The sequence below is a fragment of the Pleurodeles waltl genome, chromosome 11, assembly GCF_031143425.1.
Source record: "Pleurodeles waltl isolate 20211129_DDA chromosome 11, aPleWal1.hap1.20221129, whole genome shotgun sequence".
Taxonomy (NCBI): Eukaryota; Metazoa; Chordata; class Amphibia; order Caudata; family Salamandridae; genus Pleurodeles; species Pleurodeles waltl.
This window is the reverse complement of record NC_090450.1, coordinates 615228476-615253568: the sequence shown is the minus strand read 5'-3', so window position 1 is coordinate 615253568 and position 25093 is coordinate 615228476. Positions and strand designations below refer to the sequence as shown.

General features: G+C 44.3%; 1 protein-coding gene across 1 annotated transcript in view; it reads right to left on the bottom strand.

Moving 5' to 3' along the window:
- R3HCC1 (R3H domain and coiled-coil containing 1) overlaps positions 1–25093 on the bottom strand; it is a 287331-nt gene that overhangs the window by 94899 nt on the left and 167339 nt on the right. The window contains exons 6-7 of the mRNA XM_069212662.1: positions 22591–22763; positions 8203–8273 (exon numbers count right to left, since the gene is read on the bottom strand). Coding sequence (XP_069068763.1) covers positions 8203–8273; positions 22591–22763 — 244 coding nt within the window. The remainder of the gene's footprint in view (positions 1–8202; positions 8274–22590; positions 22764–25093) is intronic.

Below are 25093 nucleotides of genomic sequence, written 5' to 3'. Positions count from 1 at the left end.
TGAGTAGGTGTCATGGAACTACTGAATTAGATAATTATCCATTAGATCACCATCTGCACATCAGCCCACAGCCAATTATCAACCCAGTTTTTTCCATTCTTTACTATACTGGGAAGAGGCCACTGCTTGATTTCCTTGTGAATTATGTTCAAATCATGTATATTGAAGGGAATAAATGTAATTTCAGTTCTGATGGTAAGTGAAATTTTAGCTAAAAGAAAAGTCACCCTTATTTCAAAAAGAAAAGCAAATAAGTTACTTATCTGTTACTGTGGTTCACCAGTATTGGTATCTTAGATAGATTCACATGCTGGAATCATTCCCCGTTGTCAAAGTGGGAGTCCCACAGTACATAGAAAACAGTCAATTAAAATATTACATTGAAGTTAATGCAAAAGACATTAACTTGAATAGCTTATCAGCGTTATTAGAAATTACACAAAGTCCAGCCAATCAGGCGACTGCACCCTTTAGAACCCTCACCACAGAGGCTCCAGTCTCTCAGATTTTCTAGCACAAGTGATGTATAAAACACCAAGACATAAGGTGAGCCTTTATGGGGAGAAGAGTGGGTTGCATGTGAAACTATGAAAGATACCAATAATGGAGAACCACAGTTACAGGTAAGTTATTTTCTTATTCAGTATTGGGGTATCTTTCATAGATTCACATGCTTGAATCGGAATAGTTAGAAGTAAACATTAGAATACATAATCAATGCCATGCAAATTAAATAGTGGACCGTGGGAAAAAAGAATAAGTGTCTCACCTTATCCAAACAAATTCCACAGAACTGCTTGTCCTACTGCTGCACCCATCCTGTCTGCGGCATCGAGGCAGTGGTGCTGAGTGAAAGTGTGCCTGCTAGACCAAGTTGCCGCTGTACATATCCGTTGTATAGGCACACCTGCAAGAGGTGGAGACAGCTCTGGTGGAGTGGGCCTTGAATGTGTTTGTCAATGGTTTTTTAGCTAGCTGATGACAAAACTGTATGAAGGCAGCAATCCACCGTGCTATAGTTAGTTTAGTAACAGGATATCCTTTTTTTAGTTGTCCATAGCCTACAAACAATTGATGTGCTTTTCAAAAGCTGCTAGTCTTTTGTATGTAGAATTTTAGACATTGTTTGATATCTAGGGGATGTAGCGCTCTTTCTGCTGGAGTTTGAGGATTTGGGAAAATAGTTTTCAATTTTACTGGTTAGTTTAGATGAAAGTCCGAAGGAACCTTAGGGATAAATTTAAGATTAGTTCTGAGGATGACCGAGTAAGACGTAAATTGGAGAAAAGGCTGAGTGATTGTAAATGCCTGCATGTCACTTACTCTCTTTGCTGAAGTAAGCGCTAGGAGAAGTGCTGTCTTCCAGGAAACATATTTTAACTCCCCCTTGTGTAGAGGCTCAAATGGATGCTTCATCATTTGCGATAGTAAAACATTTGAGATGCCAGGGAGGAGAAGGGATTTCGACTGAAGGAAACAACCTGAATAGTCCCTTAAGGAATTGTTTTATTATTCTGGAGGGCCATAAAGATGGAGAATTCTCGGTATGGCGAAATTTAGAAATGGCTGCCAGGTGCTCCTTGATGGAGAAGCGCAGAAGACCCGATTTTGAAAGTGAACAAGATATGGAAGTGTCTATTCTGGAGCAGATGGCAAAGGGTGGATGTCAGAATCCTTACATCATATACATAATCTTTTACATTTGATTTTGTATGTTTTATTTGTAAGATAGGCTCTAGCATTAGCGAGCGCTTCTCGACAATCGGCTGAAATATTTAGCTCAGCAAATTCATTGAATTCCGGAGCCAGGCCAACAACCGAAGAGAAGTCGGTTTGGGGTGACAGACCTTGTCTCAGTTCATCATTAGGAAGTTCAGTATTGGTACCAGCAGAATGTGAAGCTGCTTCGAGAGGAGTAGGAGCTCCGTAAACCAAAACTGGTGTGGTGACTTGGGAGCTATGAGTAACAGCCTGTAAGGTTCCCGCTTCATTTTCTTGGGATCAGTAGAAGCGGGGGAAAAGCTTAAGCATAGATTCCTGATCATTTGGTCAAAAATGCATTCTTCCACAACCCTCTCTGTAGTTGCCAGCATGCGTAGTACTGGCATTTCTTGTTCTCCTTTGTAGCAAAGAGATCTAAGCTTGGCTTGCCACAGCAAAGAAAAAGATCGAGGGTTGTCCGGTTGAGCTCCCACTTGTTGCACCTTGTTGTGGTACTGCTTAATGAGCCTGCAAGGGTGTTGGACACTCCTGCAACGTGATCCGCCCTGGAGTTATGTGATGTCGAAGTTCCCAGTTTCATATCTCTTGCACCTGGACAGATAGCACTGGTGAGCATGTACCGCCTTGCTTGTTGAGGTAGGGCATGCTTGTGATGTTGTCAGTTCAGATCAGAACCGATGAGTCCCTGATCTTGGTTAGGAAGGATTTGAGGACTAGGAAGATTGCTTTTTAATTCTAGCAAGCTGATGTGGAGCATTGCTTCCTAGGTGGTTCCTTTCCCTCTCACTGTCAGGTTGGGGAGATGAGCACCTGATCCCTCTAGGGTAGCGTATGTGGTCATTACATATTCCGGGCTTTGAATCTGGAAGGAGAGACCCTGATGTGTGATGTCTTCGATCACTATTTGATGGCCTGCTTCATTTTGGGGTGGGGGGCTGTATTTGGACAATGTCGTCAAAAGATCTGTTGATTTGCACCCACTGGTTATCTAACTGTTCTTGAAGTGATCTAATGTGGAGACGACAGTTTGGTATCAACAGAATGCAAAATGAGAGCATCCCCAGAAAAGATCTGCAGATTCAGACAGAAGTTGACTTTCTTTTGTTTAGGCGTAACACTAGATTTCAAATCTTTTTCTGCCTCTCCTCCGAGGCAAAGGCTTTTGTTTGTTCTGTACCCAATACAGCTCCTAGAAAGGTGATGCTGGTTGTAGGAGTTAGGTGTAACTTTTGGTAATTGACAGATGCCTAAGGTTTGGAAAAGAGATAGGCATGTTGATGTGTCCCTGGCTGCTTGGCACGCTATGTTCGCCTTTATGAGCTAATTGTCCAAGTATGGAATCACTTGAACTCCCCTTTGTCTGAGATATGCTGGCACCTGAGCCAAGTCCTTGTTGAACATTCGAGGAGCAGATCTCAGACCGAATGGTAACACTTTGAATTGGTAGTGGTTGCCGGCTACCCTGAAGCGTAAGAATTTCCTGTGGCTGGGGTGAACAGGGATATGAAAATAGGCATCTTGGAGATCTAAGGCCATCATGTGATCCCCTTGATTGAGCAAGTGTAATACATCCTTAAGAGTGACCACAAGGAATGATTGTTTTTTTTTCAGGAATTTGTTCAGTTGTCAAAGATCCAAGATGGGGTGCCAGTCTCCTGTCTTTTTCCGAATTAGGAAGAAGCGAGAATAGAAGCCAGTTCCCCTCCGAGACTTTAGTACAATCTCTATTACTCTCTTTTCCATCAGTGTGGTAACCTGTAAAAGGAGCTCCTTCAAGTGAGCAGGTGGGGGTCCATCTGGAGGGGTTTGTTGGAATTCCAGGGTATGCCCTCTGGGACCATTGGTGGCAGAAGCTGGAAATTCTGCCCCCTAATTGAGTATTGCAATAGGGGTTGGTGGCCGGCACCTGGTGGAGGTCAGTGCTTTCTGTAAGTGTCCTTGCCCCTATAGGAAGACTTTCCTCTGGTAGGATGTCTGTAGGCTGCCAATGGTGGTTGCCTATGGGGTTGTTGTTGCTATTGTTGTGCGGTGGCTGTGCAAAACTGGCTGGTTGGTGCTGCCTATTTTGGTGGAGACCGCCTCTGTAGGAGTAAAGTCCCCGACCCCGGGCCCTCGCAAGGGCTGTCTTCTGAACTGCAGGGTACCCAAAGATCTGACTTTCTTGGTGTCTGCCTTTCTCGATTGTAGTGCCTCATCGACATGTTTACCTAACAGGAGTTCTTCATAGTATGGCATGTCTAGTACTTCATCTGAACTTCCTGGCGGAACAAAGTGGCTTTTATCCATCCCTGGCGTCTAAGTACTGCTGCTACAGCTTGCTGTTGAAAGCCTGTTGACGAGACATCTACGGCACATTCTATGATCTCTGCAGAGATCTTCTCTTCCTCTTGTAAGATCTTCCGTGCTTCAGATCTAGCGTCCTCGGGAAGTGGATCAATATAATGGGAAATGTCCGACCACATCTGGTGGTCGTATCACCCTAGGATCACCAATGAATTTGCTGCTCTGACCATTGTAGCCGCCATCGTGGAGAAATTCCTTCCCATGGTATCCAGGCACCTTCCTTACCAGAGGGAGCGGAAAGGATGGGTTTCTGGACCCGAGTTGGGCTGCCTGAGTTATCAGTGATTCGGGATTGGGCTGACCAATCAAACAAGCTGGTGAGTTGTCTGGTGCTTTGTGCTTTTTATCTAATCCTGGAAGTACTGCTGGTACGGAGGATAGGGTCTGCATAACTTTAAGGACCTCTTCCCAAATAAAATCCACAATCAGGATCACACAAACTGACGTTCTGGCATCTTCTTTAAAGTCATAAAGAAAGCAATCCGATTGTTTTGTGACAATAGGAAGCTGGAACCTTTTGGCAGTTTGTTCCATAATACTATGGAACCCTCCTATGCCCAGTGGCAGAGAATTTACAGATGGTGGAATAGAGGGGGGATTGTATCCGTGTTTGGTAGTCTTGGTCCTCTTCCGAGGAAGGATGATCATTTTCGGGAGGTGACAACAGTGTTGGGGTTACCTCGAACTCTGTTGACTGATTTCTCGTAGAAGGACTTAAAAGCAGTGGTCGCTGAGCTGATGTCCCTGGTTGTTGAGTTTCTGATCCTGGAGGTGGAAATGTATTACAGTAATCTTGCATCATATGTTGCAAATTGGCAATCAGTGACATTGGTGTCTGCACTGTTGGTTCTTGTTGTGAACCTTCATCATGTTGGTCACCAAACAGTTCATGAATATATGAAGGTTCATACTGCTGCTCTTCCTCATCGTCTTACTAGCATTTCATTAGTTAATCCGTAGATCTACGAGCCACTGCAAACAACCCATCATCAGAACATTCATCTCCATAGTCCTCTTATCTTCATCTTCCTACTCATCAAGAAGATTTTCTGGAGGTGCAGGAGATACATTACTGGATGATGTATGTGACAGTAGCAATGTCTGTTGAGTGCATTTACGCCTTACTGTTATTAATGTTAAGGGTAGAAAAGACGGTTTTGCTGAATGAATTGTATGTATTGCAGTCAACGGTGTTTGCGTTGACGGTGTGCCTGCAGGATATAAATGGGTCATCGACGATGCTGCAGTCGACGGATCTGCCGTCGACAGAGCTGCCGTTGACGGTAAGCACGTTGTCGGTGCAGTCGGCGATGAAGCCGTCGACAGTATCAGCGTCAACGGTTTAAACATCTTTGATGTAGTAGATTTCCTTACAGACGTCTACAGGCTTAACATTGAGGAGTGGAACCTCTTTGTTGATGGGTCACTGTTAGACGACTTTGTCGACTTTTTGTTACCCTGGGATATTGTCAACGTTAAAGCAGGTATATGCAGTGCTGTACACGTTACCGTTGCTATTGTAGCAGTGTTGACCAAATCTGTAGTCGATGATGCACTCTTTGATGGGCTCTTCGTCAAGACTGAAAATATTTAAGTCAATAGTGGCAGAGATCTGGATGTTTTTTTAACTTTGATAGTACTAGCAGTTGCTGTGGTAGGTTCATAATGACCTATCCCCTTCTTTCTTTGAGGTGGAAGGACTTTCCTCTGCTTTTTCTCTCACAAAATGGGTCTTCTTGGCTGCCTTGCTTCGTTTTGGAGAGAAAGTCTCTGCAGATCTTTTCCTCTTCTTCGATGCCACAGATCTCTGTGAGCTGGCGCTGTCATCATCATCATCATCATCATCATCATCAGAGAGGGGGTATTCCTTGGACTTAACCTTTTGCAGCCAGTGCATGCTGGGGAAGGACTCTACATAAGTGTGCCAGCGAGCACACCCTTTGATGTATGTGTAACTATAAGGTGAAACTCTCCCTCTTCCCCAGATTAGGGGCTATTCGCCCTCCATTGACAGGGCCTTCCTTACTAAGCAATCGACAGGTAGGTCCTTCTTATTATGTAGAACCAGCCACCTCCCATTGAGGTTAGGCATCCCCTTAAGTGCATGACCTTTTAGTTCATGACCCTAGGATCCATGGCCGTGACGAATGCCCCAGATGTCCTTTGGCTTTAGCTAGCGGCAGAAACATGTTGGCCAGTAAGACATTGGTGACTATTCGAGTCATTATTCTCTAGAAGCGTCCCGTTGTGTGTTTTCTGATCTTACCAACAATTAGCGTGAGTAAAGGTGTAATAATACATATGTGGTTGATTAGGTAATTTAAAATTTTCCATAGTACAACTGGAGCCCAATACTATCCAGATAATCAACAATTTCACACTCCCTTGAAGTTCTTTTAATGACTAGGTCGAGTCCGTCCAGGTGGTACTATCCTACCTGGATGGGGGTAGGTGATCATTTGATGAAGCATGACACTATATAGTGTGTGAGACCACCTAGTCCGTAAGAACATCACCTTAGCCCCTTTTCACGGCTCCCTAACCACAGGCACACAAATAAGTCCCGGAGTCTGGGACACACTGACGGTCCAGGACAATCGAACACTATTTTGTTTTTATGTGATACCCCATACTCTTTGTGTATTGTTAATCTTTTGTAGCCAAAGCAGGAGCCTAGCCTCTCTGCCTCTCAAGGTTTTGTGAGGAAAGGTTCGACAAATGCTACAATTTCACCTTGTGTTCTAGGTGAAGATAGTATATGCAGTCCTTGTGGGGGGGGGGGTCTTCGCAGAGGAGCCTTAGCTTTCCACAGGTGGTGCAGGGTCAAAATAAACCTTTCTTAGCTGCAGACATGATGTAGAAGTCGCAGTCCTGGAGGTAAACAACAGTATTCAGAAGAATTGTAAACTGAGCAGAGCTCAGAGAGACTCCCTTCACACGACGAGCAGTAGAAAAACTCAGAAACTGGAGCCTATGTGGTGAAGGTTCTAAAGAGTGCCTGACTGGCTGGACTTTCTAGTAATATGGATAAGCTGTTCAACTGAATGTCTTTTGCATTAACTTCAAGGTAACATTTTAATGTACTGCTTTCTATGTACCACGGGACACCCCCTACAATGGTGGGGAATGATTCAAGCAGGTGCATCTATGAAAGATATCACAATACTGGAGAACAATACTTCCGCAATAGAAGACTGGAAGCACATTCCAGGGTGCAATCATTCTTGCCCTTTTCTCATCAGGAAAACTTGATCTATGAATTATGTGAAAAGTGATGAAGGGAGAGTTTGTGTTTTATGATCCATCTCACAAAGTATGGCTAAAATAGATTGAGCCAACAAAAATCATTGTACTGCAAGGAGGTGTGGGAGGGGTGAGGAGAACCCTAAATTAATTTGGACATTTTTCCTATATGAGAAACTGTATCCCAATGCTAAGAAAAAGGGTTCATGAATCATGGTGATGTTCAGTGTTTATTAATAAAGATGAAGAATCCACAACACTCGTTAATTACCATTCCACTGCTTGCATAAAGGGAACAAAGAATAGGAGGTGAGAAAGAGCCCCTCTAGTAAACACCTGAAAAGCAGAAGAGACTACCATGGTAATTAACTCACTCAAGAAAAGCAAACCTCTTTCTTATGCCAGGTTAGTCAGTAAATAACACCAACTTGACCACCAAATTGTCAAACAGTAGTTTCTTGGAGAAGTGGGCGGAGGGTGTCTTCCACTCAAATCTAGATGTCTGCCTCTAGATAGCCAAGATCAGGCACTGGCATAACAATGACCCTATAGGAGGCCTTTCCAAAGTGGTAGTTGGTGATCCTGTATCCACTGGTAAAAGGGTTCTGTTCCTTGCCCTTGGGTTTGGGTTCCATTAGCATCAACTAAAAAAAGAAAATAAAAAAAAAAAGACATGCCACCCTAAAGCAAATGAAACATTTTACAATATCAGAAACACAATCAATTTCTAAAGAAATTCACTAATTAGTAATGAATACACATCAGACAATCGTCCTGATGTCATCTTCCCAATACAATTTAAATCTGATCAGACAGGTTAAACATAAAGACATGGAACTGCATATACTCCAAGGTAACACAACGAGTAAAATCCTTTACTCTATTTAGACTCACCTGCTTCCTCAGTAGAAAAAAGACCAAGAGCATGCGTACTGTCCACCCACTGCAGTCTGAATTCACTCTTTCTGAAACAGGTTTAAAAAAAATTAATAAAAATACGATTATGTTAAGTTGCACATTACCTAATTTGCAAATGCTTTGCTCTATACTGCAAATGATACAAACACTTTAAAAAAAATACAACTGATCTAAACAAATGCTCGGATTACTTAACAATCAGCTTCACATATTAGATTCTCCTTTCCTTGTGTCAACCGGCACTCCTACTAAATCAGATAATTTGCAAAGACATCTTTTTGGCTAAGCACCCCCTTTGCGGCTGTAAGCCCACAATATAAAACACACCAGCATCTCTCTCTAACAGACCAGACTAATAGCAATGGCTCTGAAAATTAATCAGTACACAAAGAGCAATGTATAAGCATAGACAAAAAAACATTCCCAAAAGCCCACAGATGCTTTCTCAACTGATAAAAGACTGATATGGGAGAAACAAATGTACTAGCACTAACCAGCATTACTAATATCTGGAAGCAAAACCCACCCTGCGTCTTCTACAGATGCTGTCAAGCACAGGGAAGACCTACTCTAGACAACAGAGTAGGATGAAACAAAGGAGGGGCCAGATGAACGAGTTACTTACCTTCGGTAACGACTTTTCTGGTGGATACATTAGCTACCTGTGGATTCCTCACCTAATGAATACTCCCATGGCGCCAGCATTAGACGGAAATCTTCTTCCTAGTCTCTGCACGTCGACGAGGACGTCACTCTAGCCCACGCAACGCCGTCTGACGTCATACAGGCAATAAGAGGTCCTCGACGACGTGCCGACGTCAGTACCAATATTTTTTACGTGCATGAGAACAACCCAATGCAATGAAAGAGCAAGGCAACATCCCATAACCTTGTAAAATACACAATATTGCAATGAATAGCTGTAAATTTAATATAACTTTTTTTTTTTTTTTTAAATGAACAAATATATGCAAATCATGTATATACACAAGAATATATACATATATATATACAGATAAATATACGCAAGTATCCATATATACAACATCTATTGCAACCTTGAAGACCAAGAGGAGCGCACTCAAGGATTACTTGGTAAGACCAGAAAGGCAACGGGGAGGCGGGTGGGACCGTGAGGAATCCACAGGTAGCTAATGTATCCACCAGAAAAGTTGTTACCGAAGGTAAGTAACTCGTTCTTCTGATGGATACAACTACCTGTGGATTCCTCACCTAATGAATAGAGTCCCAAAGCAGTACCACGCCCGGTGGCGGGTGCCTAAATGGTCAAACCAAGAAATCCTGCAGCACTGACCGTGCAAAATGGCCGTCCCTTCTGACCTCAGAGTCCAAACAGTAATGTTTCGCAAAAGTGTGAAGGGACGACCAAGTTGCGGCCTTGCAGATGTCGACCACAGGAACACCTCTGGCCAAGGCCGAAGTGGCCGACTTAGCTCTGGTGGAATGAGCTCTAATGCCCTCAGGAGGATCCTTCTTTGCCAAAGAGTAACAGATTTTAATGCAAAGAACAACCCACCTGGAGAGTGTTCTCTTGTGGACTGCCTTTCCTCTCCTCTTGCCCACGTACCCGATGAACAGCTGATCCTCCAGCCTGAAATCCTTTGTTCTATCAATAAAGAAGCTCAACGCCCTCTTTGGGTCCAGACGGTGCAGTCTTTCTTCCTCTTTAGAAGGATGAGGCGGAGGATAGAACGTGGACAAAGTAATTGTCTGAGCCAAATGGAACGGTGAAACAACCTTCGGGAGGAAAGCAGCCTTGGTCCTCAACACCACCTTATCCCCATAAAAAGTTGTATAAGGGGGCTTTACCGATAAGGCCTGCAACTCACTCACTCTCCTTGCAGATGTTATAGCTACCAGGAAAACTGTTTTTATAACCAAATACCTTAAGGGGCAAGAATGCATAGGCTCAAAAAGGGACCCCATAAGGAAAGTCAGGACCAAAGACAAATCCCATTACGGCATAACAAATGGTTTTGGAGGATATTTATTTAGAAGACCTTTCAAGAATCTGATAACAATAGGGGATTTAAATAACGATGGTTGGTCTGGAAGACAAATGAAGGCTGACAAGGCTGACAAATAACCCTTAATGGTAGCCACTGCACAACCTTTCTGCGCTAGAGACAGAGCAAAAGACAAAACGTCCGATAGATGAGCATGTAAGGGATCAATCTGCCTCTCTCCACACCACGCAACAAATTTAGACCACCTATTAGCGTAGATAGATTTAGTGGAGTGTCGCCTGGCCGCTAATATAACATCCACTACATCAGGCGGAAGAGAGAAGGAACTCAGGTTGCCCCGTTCAATCTCCAGGCATGTAGGTGCAGACTCTGGAGGTTGGGGTGTAAAACCTGCCCCTGCGACTGCAAGAGGAGGTCTGCCCTGAAAGGGAGACGGAGCGGAGGGCACATTGAGAGTTGGAGAAGGTCGGAGTACCACACCCTCCTTGGCCAATCCGGTGCTATTAAGATGACTAGCGCCCGGTCTTGGCGAATCTTCCTCAATACTCGAGGAATCAAGGGTATGGGAGGAAACGCGTAAAGCAACTGGCTGCACCAGGTTATTTGAAACGCGTCCCCCAACGCTCCCTGTATCGGATACTGGAGGCTGCAGAATAACGGACAATGCGCGTTCTCCAGAGTGGCAAACAGATCTACCCGAGGAAACCCCCACCTTTGGAAGATCAAACGGGCTTGATCTGGATGGAGACGCCACTCGTGGTCTGCCAAGAATTGGCGACTGAGACCGTCCGCACGTACATTCAAGACCCCGGCCAGATGATTTGCTACCAAGCAAATCTGATGGTCCTTTGCCCAGGACCATAGTCGAAGAGCTTCTCTGCAGAGAAGGTACGACCCTACTCCTCCCTGTTTGTTTAGGTACCACATCGTGGTAGTATTGTCCGTCAGGACCTGTACCGACTGACCACAAAGGGAAGGGAGGAAGGCCTTGAGAGCCAGACGTACAGCCCGTAACTCTACCAGATTGATATGAAACATCTGTTCCTCTGGAGACCAAAGGCCTTTGATCTCCTGATCCCCCAGATGAGCTCCCCACCCTAGAGTGGAAGCATCCGTTATGACCGTGGCCACTGGTGGCGACTGCGCGAACTGCTTTCCTTGTGAAAGATTGTTGCTCGCAATCCACCACTTCAAGTCCACAGTAGCATCTCTGGAGATCTTGACAGCACCTTCTAGATCTCCTTTGTGTTGAGACCACTGCCTTCGGAGGCACCACTGAAGAGCCCTCATGTGCCAGCGAGCATGCGTGACCAACAGAATGCAGGAGGCAAACAGACCGAGCAGACGAAGGACCTTGAGGACTGGAACTACCGCTCCACTTCGAAACATTGGAACCAATTCCTGTATATCTTGAATCCGCTGAGGCGGAGGAAAGGCTCGATTCAATGTTGTATCCAGTACTGCCCCTATGAACAGGAGGCGCTGAGAGGGCTCCAGGTGAGATTTGGGCTCATTCACCGAAAAGCCCAGGTCGAACAACAACTGAGTCGTTGACTGCAGATGATGCAACACAAGCTCCGGAGACTTGGCTTTGATCAACCAGTTGTCCAAGTAAGGGAATACTGCTATCCCCTTCCTTCTGAGCTCTGCCGCAACCACCGACATCACCTTTGTGAAGACTCGAGGTGCTGAAGTAAGACCAAACGGAAGGACCGCAAACTGATAGTGCTGCGATCCTACCACAAACCGGAGATACTTCCTGTGTGACTTGAGTATCGGGATATGAAAGTAAGCATCCTGCAAGTCGACAGACACCATCCAATCTTCCTTGTTCAATGCCAAAAGCACCTGAGCTAGGGTCAGCATCTTGAACTTTTCCTGTTTGAGGAACCAATTCAAGATCCTCAGATCCAGGATTGGTCTCAACCGACCATCCTTCTTGGGAATCAGGAAATACCTTGAGTAACAACCTCAACCCCTTTCCTGCTCTGGGACCAACTCCACCGCGCCCTTTGAAAGGAGGACTTGTACCTCCTGTTCTAGCAACAAGAGATGTTCTTCTGAACAATAAGATGGGCGAGGCGGGATGGGGGGGTGGGAACTCCCAAAAGGGAAGGGTGTAGCCTTTTCCCACAATACTGAGAACCCAAGTGTCCGTAGTAATAGTCTTCCACTTGCGGAGAAAATGCCGTAATCTTCCCCCTACAGGAGAGGAGTGAGTGGGAAATGGTGGAAGCCTAAGGCTGCTTTCCCTGCTGCACCCCTCCAGAGGACGAGGAAGAGGCAGAGTGCTGCTGAGAGGCTCCTCTGGTGCGGGCCCTACCTCTCCCTCTAAAAGATCTATAGGGATGGGAAGAGGCAGGTTGCTGGAATCTCCCCCGAAAGGAAGAGGAGGAAGAGCCACGCCCAAATCCACGAAACCTCCTGAAAAATCTGGAAGAGGCAGAGGAAGAAGGAGCTTGGAGCCCTAACGATTTGGCTGTGGCCCTGCTCTCCTTAAATCGCTCCAAGGCCGAATCTGCCTTGGCCCCAAACAGTTTGTCCCCATCAAACGGGAGGTCCAATAGGGTTGACTGCACATCCGCAGAAAACCCCGAATTACGGAGCCAGGCCTGTCTCCTTGCCACCACCGCCATGCCCATTGCCCTAGCCACCGAATCGGTCGTGTCCAGCCCAGACTGAATAATCTGGGTCGTGGCAGCCTGGGCGTCCGAAACAACATCCAAAAGACCCTGGGGAAGCTCCGTAAATGATGACGAAATGTCATCCATAAGAGCATGGATGTATCTCCCCAGAATGCAAGTTGCGTTGGTGGCCTTCAACGCCAGACTTCAGGATGAAAACATTTTCTTGGACTGCGCATCCAGCTTTTTTGAGTCCCTGTCTCCAGGCACCGTCGGGAAAGATCCAGGCGCTGATTTTGATGAACAGGAGGCTTGCACCACCAAGCTCTCCGGTGTAGGGTGTCTAGAAAGAAAGCCAGGGTCAGATGGCGCAGCTCGATACCTCCTGGTCACAGCCCTATAAACCGCTGAGGAAGATACTGGCCTCTTCCACACCTCTAGCACCGGATCAAGCAAAGCCTCATTAAACGGCAAAAGAGGCTCCGCTGCAGCAGAGGCCGGATGTAGCACCTCCGTTAGAAGATTCTGCTTCGCCTCTGCCACCGGCAAAGGCAGGTCCAGAAAGTTAGCTGCCTTCCGTACTACAGCGTGAAAGGAAGCCGCCTCTTCCGTATATTCCCCTGGAGACGAAAGATCCCACTCAGGGGAAGTGTCCAGCCCACTGGCTGTATCCAGACCATGCAGTCCATCACCAGAGTCCTCCAGTTCTCCTTCCTCCAGGACTCGTTGGTACTCCTGCTCTTCCAATAGACGAAGAGCCCGTCTCCTCGAATGTAGCCTCTGCTCGATACGCGGAGTCGACATGGCCTCCGCCGAAGTCGAAGATCGGCGCCGATCCCCAGAAGCAACCGACGCCACGTCCGGCGCCACAGGCAACTTCGACGCCGATGAAAGAGCAGGACGAAGAGAACTTGGAGCAGATGGACCCACCGAAGTCACAGGACGAAATCCCGACATCGACGGGATGGAAATCTCCGGGGCCAATCCCTCTGAAGCCACCGGGGCGGCCACCGGCGCCGAGCCCACGTTCCCAAAAGGGAGAAAGGGCATAAAGGGTGCCGGCCGTAGAGGCGCAGGATCACCCAATGAAAAGGCCAAAGGACCAGCCGGAGCACCCCCTGGAGCCATCTGTTGGAAGATGGTATACATCGCATTTAGGAATGCGGTACTATCGGCTCCAGGGGTGGGAAAAGCCGGATACTGGGGTGCCTGTATCGAATGCGACCCCGACGCCGGCCTCGACGTCTGCGACGCCGGAGACAAGACAAGAGGCTGCATCACCTCAATCACCGACGCCTGCCCAGGTGAAGTCGGTGACGCCGGAGAGGGCAACGGCGTCGACGGATGCGGCGTGACCGTAGGACTGACCTCCCAAGTCCTCCGGCGCCGGTCCGAAGGCGACCTGGAACGAGCCTCCTTGCTTGAATGGCGCCGTGAATCTTTACGGCGCCGGGAGTCTCGATGACGCTGATGCCTTGGCGAAGAAGACTTCTTGTGATGCTTTTCTTTCTTCGACTTCGCCATAAACAACTTAGCCTCACGTTCCTTGAGGGCCTTCGGATTCATGTGCTGGCATGAATCGCAAGTTGAGACGTCGTGGTCGGAGCTCAAACACCAAAGGCAGTCGGAGTGAGGATCTGTAACTGACATCTTGCCCCCACACTCTCGACAAGGCTTGAAACCCAACTTTCTCTGCGACATTATTACTGCAGAGAAGGACTACGCAGCAAAAAAATACACTGTATACCACAAAAGTAACTGTTGCTCTCTCGAAGATAACCGTTTCGAATGCACGGAAAAAAGGGAACTGACGTCGGCACGTCGTCGAGGACCTCTTATTGCCTGTATGACGTCAGACGGCGTCGCGTGGGCTAGAGTGACGTCCTCGTCGACGTGCAGAGACTAGGAAGAAGATTTCCGTCGAATGCTGGCGCCATGGGAGTATTCATTAGGTGAGGAATCCACAGGTAGTTGTATCCATCAGAAATAATCCCCTTAACAGGGGACTCTATATATGTCTTGTCAGAAGCATCTTTGCACTACTAATCTGTATTCTTAAACTGCTATTTTCATTAGGGGGAAATTGTAATTGTTTTTAGGCATTGTTTTAGGGACTTTAGAAATCTGGGTTATATGAGTTGTCTCTGAAATGCTGATATTACCTTCATCAAAGTCTACATTGCACAAATTGTGGGCCTTATTTTGCACATCCTTGGGTCATTTATGCAGAGCCTGTTAGAGCTTGTGTTTTTGCTGTCATAAACTTCACTTGTACCGTGCTGGAGGTAGGGGGGAACTGTGTTTTTACCTTCTCCTGATGGCTATTTTGTTTGGGTCAAAGGGAAGAGCAGGTCAGCAATGTAGTGCTGACTCTGCCAATATGCCCAAACAACTAGAATGCCATCTTTAGATTAGAATGTGCCTCTAAATGGGGAGCCGGCTAAGTGGCTGATCTCAAGATTCTATGTGAGTCAACAAACATAACTGACAGTGAGGCACTCATTTGAGCTGTAAATTGACAAATAATCTAACCTTGAATTATCTCTTGATCTACAGGCCTTGTGGCTCTAAAGACAACTTTGTAGCGTCCTTAAGTGAGTTTACTCAATCCTGTATGCAATATTCCAATTTTACCATTTTAGGAGATTTTAATCACTACCTGGAAGACCCTAATAACCGAGTCAGAAAAACTCATCAATAATTTCAGTTGTTTTAATCTTAAACAACTGGTGTATGTTGCTACACATACAACAGGACATTTCTTAGACAGCAGAAGCATCTTTCTAAGCTGCCCAGACATGCACTTGAAGCCATACTACCCTTACCCTGGTCGGATCATAAAGCTGTAAATGTCAGCTCAAAAATCTCGACTTCAAATACACTACTCAATAAAACAGTGTAGACTGTAAAAACCCAGGCGTGGAACAAAATCAATTAAATTAAAGATAACTTGCAGACATCTTAACAACTACTCAGCCCCTATTGTTGAATGATCCAAAGGTAGCTAGAGTCAAATATGCCAAATGGATCAATGCTGCACTCTCACAGCTGCCCCCCTCAAATGTATAAAAAAAAAGTCATAGAGCCAAGGCTACAGCCCTCAGGTTCTCTATGGAACTTAGGGTGCTTAGACAAAAATGCTGCAGGCAGAAGAAGATTTAGGGAAAAACTATGATTCAACTGAAAGACGTAAATACAAACGATATATTCGGGATTACAAAAATGTAATATTTACCAAGAAAACCCAGTATTTCACTGAAAAAGTTAATGGAGCAAAAAATTAGAGAGAACTTTTTAAAACTGTAAAAATGCTTTCTAGACTTAACCTCAGTAGTACAGAGAGTCCTAGCCGGTCTCTATGCTATAATTTAGCTATATTTTTAATAATAAAAATGAGGCAGTGTATGAAGAAATTGGACAGGAGTTTCAACACCAACTTTTGTGGTTCGGGTGATGAATCAGTAGGCTATAGCAATATGGAGTTTGCCCCTTCTTATTCGAGGAGGAGTGCTTGAGCTAATTGTACACACCAAATCAAGAGCTTCCTCAGACCCCTGCCCTCCAAAAATTCTCCATGATGTAGCTGAGGCAGTAGCAGCTCCTCACCCTACCTTATTAAACAGCATTATTACTTCTGGACAGTTTCTTATTGAATGTAAAAAGGCTTCCATACTTCCTTTGTTAAAGAACCCTTCCCTCAATCCCAGTTAGGAAAAACAATTACTGTCAGATTTCTCGTCTGTCAATGTGGGTGAAAATTCTCGGAAAGCATCTCAATACCACCCTATCGGAACAAAAATGAGATCCTTGATGATGTTCAACATGGTTTCAGACCAAACCATTGGAAAGAATCGGCCTTCAACTTCACAGTGGCCACTGAGAAGATAAGATCGATTATGGACAATGGTGGGAAGGCTGCTCTGATCCTTTTGGATCTGTCTGTCACCATGAGCCACTCGGTCCTTATTGATCATTTGGCTAAGATAGGGATTTGTGGAACAGCTCATGATTTACATTGATCCTTCCTCACTAACAGAGTAGTCAGTCTTCCTCAGAGAATTTAGGTCAAAAACTTTCTCATTGTTGTGTGCTGTCCCGCAGGGGTCAACCTTCAGCCCCAAACTTTTTAATGGCTCTTCTGGCTAAATTGATTCAAACCTTTAGCTTTTCTACAATGTGTCCATCTTTAGCAATGTTGAAGAGCTCTCTCAACAATTCATCAGTTGCATGTGTGAAGGACCAGAGTACTTGAGGAAGAAATGCACATAGTATTTACCAAGGAGAGCTTTATGCTCTGCTGCAACCAAAATAGTCATAGTCCACAGATGTAACAAAGTGTTGTTGTCTTGGGATGGTAGGAGTTTTGTTTATTCCACTTGCAAATTCTGGAACAAACTTCCCTGGAGTTTCAAAAACCAGCAGAATCTGATTAGTTTCAGCAAACAACTTAAATCCTGGCTTTTTTCCGCCCTTACTAATCTCTTTGTTGCCTCGAACCATTTAAATGCTAGCGACAAGATGTTTTGGGCATTTGACGTGTAACAACTAGTGTCAATGACAAATAATATCAATTGTTGGTCAAGGCCCGAAAGACGAGTCAAACAAGTGGACTCATGATGTGCCAGTGAAATGCCGTCTGACATTCCTCCCCACACCCTCTTCCATGGTCATCACTAATCATAATCAGAGATACGTGTGCTGTCTTGCAGGCCCCGCCACACAAAAACTCACAAGAGGACTGCAAGGTTTTGCCACAGCTGTCACCAATGCTAAACATAATACCACCACTGAATGAGGCAACTGGTCGCTCCTCTGACCATCAACCCCAGCCACAAAATGATCAAACGGGACACAGTAATGAGTGGTCCTTAACTAAACAGATGGAGGAGGAAGATAAACCCTTCACCTCCATAGCTGCTCCAGACAACAATGTGATGCTCCAAGAGAAATTGAAGGAAATTTGAAAGGAAGTGTTCAGAAACTGGATAACTGAGAAGGCCTATCAAGGAAAATGAAAAAAAAAACGACTAAAGAAACTTAATAAGAAGAGCTCATGTAAAAAATTTAGGACCACATGTTCAAAGATTTTTAGCTGTTCCAAACGGTCCGATTCGTAGAATCGGGCTGTTTGCGATCACTAAAAAGCTGTTTATTATGTTCAAATGCAAAATTGCAATTAGATAACCTGTTACCAAATCACAATTTGGCATTGCGATTCAGTATGAGGAAGGGGAGGGTTTTGGGCGCCCCTTCCTAAAACTGAATCGCAGTGATAGGATTGAATGTTCTGCGACTGAAATGCAGTTGCAAAACATTCACAAGTTACCACCAATTCCAAATTGGTGGTAACCCATTCGCAATTGGGAAGGGGTCCCCAAGGGACCCCTTTCCCTTTGTGGATGTCTGTAAAAGCATCTTGCTGCCTGCTCTTGGAAAATGAAAGAAAAACTTTTCATTTTCTTTTTTTAAATGCATCCCGTTTTCCTTGAAGGTAAACGGGTTGCATTTTGAAAAAAAAAAAAGAAGATTGCTTTATTTAAAAGAAATCAAAAACATTGTGGTGTTCTGTCCCCAGAAGGCCACCATGCCTGTGATGATTTGCGATTCCCAGTGGGTAGCAAATCCAGACCTACCCCATTAATATTGATGAGGTAGGTCTATTTGCGACCCACTGGGTATTACAAATGTAACTCAGTGGAGTTTTGAACATTTGGATTTGCGGTTACCTAAGTGTGATTCACACTGAAATGGAATTAGGAAGTCACAATTCCAAACATACTTTCAGCTGGCCCTTCGTCACATAATTAGGACGTACAAGGCTCTCCAGTTGACCAGATTCACGTTCTAAGAGTAACACCAAATACAAAATCTCTTCACTTTAAAGCATGTGCGGAACGTACTGAAGGCTGCTTAGCCACTCTGAGGCCATCAATACAGTCCTGCAGCAGATTCAAGTGTTCATACTGCACTAGCTCAGGAGCCATGCTGTCAAATTTAAGGAGGAGAGATTGGGATGTACCATCTAGCCTCCAAACTTCATTAGCAGGTCTGGTCTGCATGGTAGCTTGAAATGTGGACGGACGGACTGGTGAAGGAGGTCCATGAGCCACCACTGACATGGCCATTCTGGAACTATTAGGATCATTTTGGCTCTTGAGTGAGAACACTTAGTGAGGACTGATGGAATCAGGGGAACTGTCAGTAAAGAGGAAAGAAATTTGCTGACAAGTTGATCCATAGGACATTCCCCATCGTCCCTGGTTGAAAGTAAAGTTTAAGTTAAGGCAATGTTTCATAATTTTTTGTTTTCTGAGGTGGCGAACAGGTCGATGGCAGATGTGCCCCACAGCTGAAAGATGTAGTGAGCGACGTTGTTGTGTAAGACCAACTCACTGTTTTCCTGTAGAATCTTGCTGAGAGAGTCTGCCTACGCATACTGTACCCCTGAAAGGTGAGTTGCGGTGATCGTTAGATCCCTGGCTGTGAGCCATTTCCAGACTGCCAGGACCTCTTGTGATAGAGGCCTGGACCTAGTGTCTCCCCAATTGAGGTAGTACATGGTGGTCGTATTATCCATCTGAACAAGCAAGGAGTGGGATCTGAACGGCGGGTGAAACAATTAACGCTAGATGGACTGCACATAGCTCCAGTAGAATGATGTGTTAGGTCATCTCTCTCTCTGACCATTTGCCCTGGATTTGGAGATGATCCATTTGAGATACCGATCCCAGTAGTGAATCATCTGTATTGTTTGAGGAGAAACCTTCTAATGAAAAGGCATCCCTTAAAGCAGGTTCTTTGCGGATCACCACCATTTCAGGGACAGCTTCGCGTGATGAGACAGCACTATCCTGTCTTCCCAAATGCCCATCAGTGGGTCCCACAGGTCCCCAAGACATTCCTGCAGAGGCTGCATGTGTAGACGAGCATTCGGAGTGAGGAGGATGCAGGAAGCCATCGAGCCAAGGAGAGAGGATATTGTTCTCACTGTTGGGCGGTAAGCTGTATTGAGAGAGTGATGTTTCTGAAGCATCACTAAACATCTCTCCTCCGAAGGACATACACTTATCTGTATTGTTTGATGGAAGCTCCCAAATAATGTAAGGTAAATGCTACATAAAACTCAGCTATAACAAACACGTTCATAGTACATCGTTAAAATAACGATTGTCCAACATGCGCTCAAATCTACTGTTATTGCAAGCCAACAACAATGAGCGTTATTATTCGGCAGATGGCAACCAAGAACACTGATAACATGCCCTTCTAGTGCGGGCTACCCATCTGAACATCTGGCAACTCTCAAGAGTAACCGGTAAGAATTCTTTCAAGCACATGCCACGCGTCTCAGCCTTTTATGATGCTAATCTTCTTGATCTCTTCTTTCCTAGGATTGGCACCCGTGACGCTGGGCTGTGGAATAGACAATCCAGGAACGAGCGCAGAGGAGCAGAGAATCCCACACTGTATCTGAAGACTTCTGACAGCAAGCAATCGCCTCAAGACTGGTGTGGCCTTAAATACTTGCTGCACCTTGTACACCCAGTCTGAATCATGAGGCTGCTGTACTTGGTCACACCCACTGAGTCATGAGGATGCCAAAAGCCCAGGCAACGAGTTGCCATGTGCCCCAAATTCCTACACAAGTTCTAAAACAATGATTAGCTCAAGTAAACATTTCTTAAATTCAACAACAATATTTGGCCCATGCAAGGGCAGGTGATTTGCCTAGGGGCACACTTTACTAAAAGCCAGATATGGGTTCTGGTGCATATTCGGGTTTGCAGGCCCAACATGTACGACTGCTAACCAGTGCTAAAGTGCTTGTGCCGTCTCCCACTATACACACGTTAGTTTCAAAACATGAATCAAAGGTCTGTTATCTTCATGTTCAATTGTCATTGTGATTTAACAGTGATGACACCAATTACATACGAAAGTCAGCTTTAGTATATTAACCCTATGCTCTCAGTGTGGTTAAAACAATGAATTGTGTTCTTTCTGAAACCAACACGCTGCACTGATTAACCCCTGAATTTTTGAGAAACCTAAATACTTAAGAATTGATTTTCATTCTTTATTGCTTGTTATATGTCTATGAGTGTGACTTTGTTTTAGAAAGTCTCATCAAGACCCAATGAGGAAGACGCACACTAAATTCCTGGAACACTTTAGGTAGATCCTCCAGTGGGGCCACACTGTCTTGGGAACAAGGTGGGAATACATGTAGATAGTACAGAAGGCTAAACATTGTATCTGGTTGCAGGTTCCAGACTGTTCCTTGAAGATCCCTAGAGAGAGGGGAGAGCCATCAAAAGCAAGAAAGTGGACCCTGACAGGTACACCTAGTTTGTGGGAATTGTCAAATAGTTTTAGTATATTGGTTACATGAAAAGTGTTATTTGACAAATGTTTATTTCATCATAGGAGATATGTGCTCTTCGTAGACCACCACTAGCCATCTTGATCCTGCCAGGCAACGTCCGTGTTTCTCTCTCATTCATCCCCTTCGCCAGGAACGTTCCCATTCCGATCACGTACAAGTGGGAAGCACAACATCTAGGTGGAGTTGGGAACAAGCATCTTGAGTCAGCACTGTGTCTCCGTGGGACGAACAGGTTAGTGCTGGACAGAAAAGTACAGAGTTCTCAAGCCAGCAAATACGAGGTCAGACAAGTGGAGAAGGTAGGCAACACGTTGAGAGGAAAACCACCCTAAGGCTGTCAGGTCTAACAATATTCATATTAGTTCAAGCTGCCTACAATTTAGTAGGACCACCACAACCAACAAAAATACCTGTGAGTTAACTGAAACAAACAGTACACTAATTCAAACAAAACAAAGAAAACACCAATAAATGCCTATACTGAGTTTTGCGATTTTTCAATAATGAAGGTATGAGAGAATTCTGCAGTAAGAGTAGCATCATCCTAAACCATCCCCGAGGGGGCCACCATACTGGACCGTGGGATCGATAGGCCTAGTGGGTCGGTCCACTTAAGTACCAAAGACTCTCAAGCCCTAGCACCTGGGTGCCGCAGTTACATCAACTGTACGCATGTGTGGTTTGTCATGGCGGTGCGGATGACTTCACTGCCTGCGTTACCCTCGAGCTGCAGTCTCATGAAGGGTAGCCAATGAGGTGGGAGACAGATTTTTGTATACCTCTTAGAGCTTGCATTTTCCCCGTGAGGATTCAAATATAAAGAGGCAACTTTCAATCACTCTTGAGGTCTGGCACTCCAATGTCCAAATGTGAATGACACTGCCTACACAGCAAAGGCTGAAAGAGGCTGACCTAAAGCATCTTTTGGTATACTTTTTGCATGTTTCTTTTTTATTTATGACACAAGTTCTGACAAACAATTGAAGTTGTTAACATTACACCAGAAACCAAACATTTGCAAAAGAAAGTAATTATCAGTGATTAAAAAATGAAACTAAAAAACAACTTTCCAACCCCGAGTTTTGCAGTACATGCCCTGCAATTATGGATAGGTGATGAATAGTGCAAAATAGTTTTTAAAAAAAACAAGGACACTGAAGTGATCAACTTTGGGTAGGGTAGGACAGGCACTGCCAGTGACAGAACTCCAGTACCACTTACTAAGACCAGCAGGAGGAAGCAGGTCGGGTAGAATAAGGAACTGCTTTTCCCTGTGCCACAGTACTTCATGCATTAATAACACTCAGGTTTTCCGTTCTGATTAAGAATAACATTCTTTTGGTCATAATAATCCCAAGGGACTTACTGGAAGTCTGTAAATGCTCCCATAATATCTTCAGTATTGAGGTCAGGTATGAAGTCGTAAATCTCTATGACGTGTGTAAACTTCACCATTCCACCAACTGTAACACCATAACTGGAATAATCAAACTTCAATTTTTCAATACTGATGTCCTTCTCTGTTAAATGGGTTTTGATCTTAAAGAGAAGAAAAATATTAAACAAGAGCATTTAAGATTGCACATTAATAGTTCACACTTTATTCACTTAACAAAAGTTCCTTGCCTTCAAATGCTCCAATGTGAAACTGATTATTTTCAAAACAGTTCTTTTTTGAGAAACTACTAACAAGCAAGAAATACACTGCTTTCAAAATGGACAAAAATATCATATTTAAAAAAACTTAAAACACCTTGTCGCCAATGAAATCTGTTTCCTCGTTTCATCCTTTTATTCACCTACATGTATATATCACCTCAAAATTTATACTACTTAATTCTCTTTACCACCTGGATTGATTTCAATCACAATTAAATTGTTATTCTGTAGCCATTACAGTTACTTATTTGTCATTGCAAACAAAACCTCTTCAATAGCCGAATATTCTACACACTTCAAAGACGACCTGAAGGCTGAATTGTTAATTCTTTTCTTCACTCCTATTTACAAATCTAAAAGGCGTTTAATCATTCTCTGCTACCCAATTCATTCAGTTCTCAAGGTCATAACACATTTTAACTGATCTTTTGGAATCCTTGGGGGTCTACAATGGATTTACGCAAATAAATCCACCATAGAAAGTCTTAGCTAACTCTAGCTTTAATGCTTAACATTCAAAGTTCATTCTCAAATGAAAACAGATGAAAGGGCTTTTCTTTTTGACGCCAAATGAATATTTAGTTTGCCATGTAATTTCAATACAGGAAAAGCTCTGAGAAACTATTCAGGTTGATAGGTGCAGCAAACTGCCATTGGCATGATTAGAGATTAATCATGAAGGCACGTTGATCTCACCAACGCAACAGCTCTTTCTGGCCACCTTTAGAATTGTAGCTGTTTTTCAAGAAACGGAAAGGGTACTACATGGTTACATGCAGACCCTTGTTTTGGTACAACTCATCAGCCCGAAGGAGGTCCTCAAAAACGTAAGCCACTGGAATGAGACCCAAGTCATTGCTCTCAGATCTCACACTTAGGAACTAAAGGAAAATTGTTTTTTTTTCCTTCCATAAAAAGGATTTTGATGCTTAAGAACTCTTGTTTAAACCTGAGGTCTGAGATCTTTCAACCAACTTATTATCCCAAAACGTCAGTGCCATCCAAAGTCTTCATCACACTAGGGGTGGGCATTGAAATCGATGTTCTCAATATGATTACTACTCATGTGTAACCATATGAGATTATATTTTAAATATTCTTACTCAAGGGTGTATCACATCTGTGGCTATCACTCCCTGCAGATTAACTTTTAAGATTTAATTTGTTTTTAGTTCTTAGTTTGAGCTGCAACCTCAAAGTTGGGGTTGGGTTAGGGAGTTTTAGTGGGATCCTCCAGAGCATTTGGTGAGGCCAGTCTTTGCCCCAATGACCATTCACTGTGATGTCCAAGCCAAGGGGATGTACTTGAAAAGTTCCAGAAGTAAAGGTGGTGTCTAACCAGCATAGACAAACCAATCACCTTAGATATGAGGTCAGTCTGTGGAAAGATGTGCATGGGCGTCGACTCCATCTTAGATTGTTTTCCCAGCAGAGGGTGAGGTAGGAGTTGTGTATCATAGTAATAGTGCCCATGCAATGGAGTAAACATGTATGTACATAATGTAGTTTAAAGTGCTATATTTATAAATTTACAAATGTTCAAGATCAACTTCGAAATGGCGACAGGCTCACGGGGAGGCGGGTGGGCGCATGTGAATCTGCAGCGTCTCATGCCACGAACAAATGTACATTGGGTAAGTGACATTTTCCGTTCGATGGCATGTGTAGCTGCAGATACACATGCTTTGCATAGACTAGTAAGCAATTATCTCCTCAAAAGCGGTGGTTCAGCCTGTAGGAGTTGAAGTTGTTTGAAACAAAGTTCGTAGTACTGCTTGTCCTACTGTGGCTTGTTGTGCTGTTAACACATCCACGCAGTAGTGCTTGGTAAACGTATGAGGCGTAGACCATGTGGCTGCCTTAGATATTTCAGTCATTGGAATGTTTCCTAGAAAGACCATGGTAGCACCTTTCTTTCTAGTTGAGTGTGCCCTCGGTGTAATAGGCAGTTCTCTTTTTTCTTTGAGATAACAGGTTTGAATGCATTTAACTATCCATCTAGCAATGCCTTCTTTGGAAATTGGATTTCCTGTATGAGGTTTTTGGAAAGCAACAAATAATTGTTTTGTTTTCCGAATTTGTTTTGTTCTGGCAATGTAGTACATTAACGCTCTTTTGATGTCTAATGTATGTAGTGCTCTCTCAGCTACAGAATCTGGCTGTGGGAAGAACACTGGTAGTTCTACTGTTTGATTCAAGTAGAACGGTGA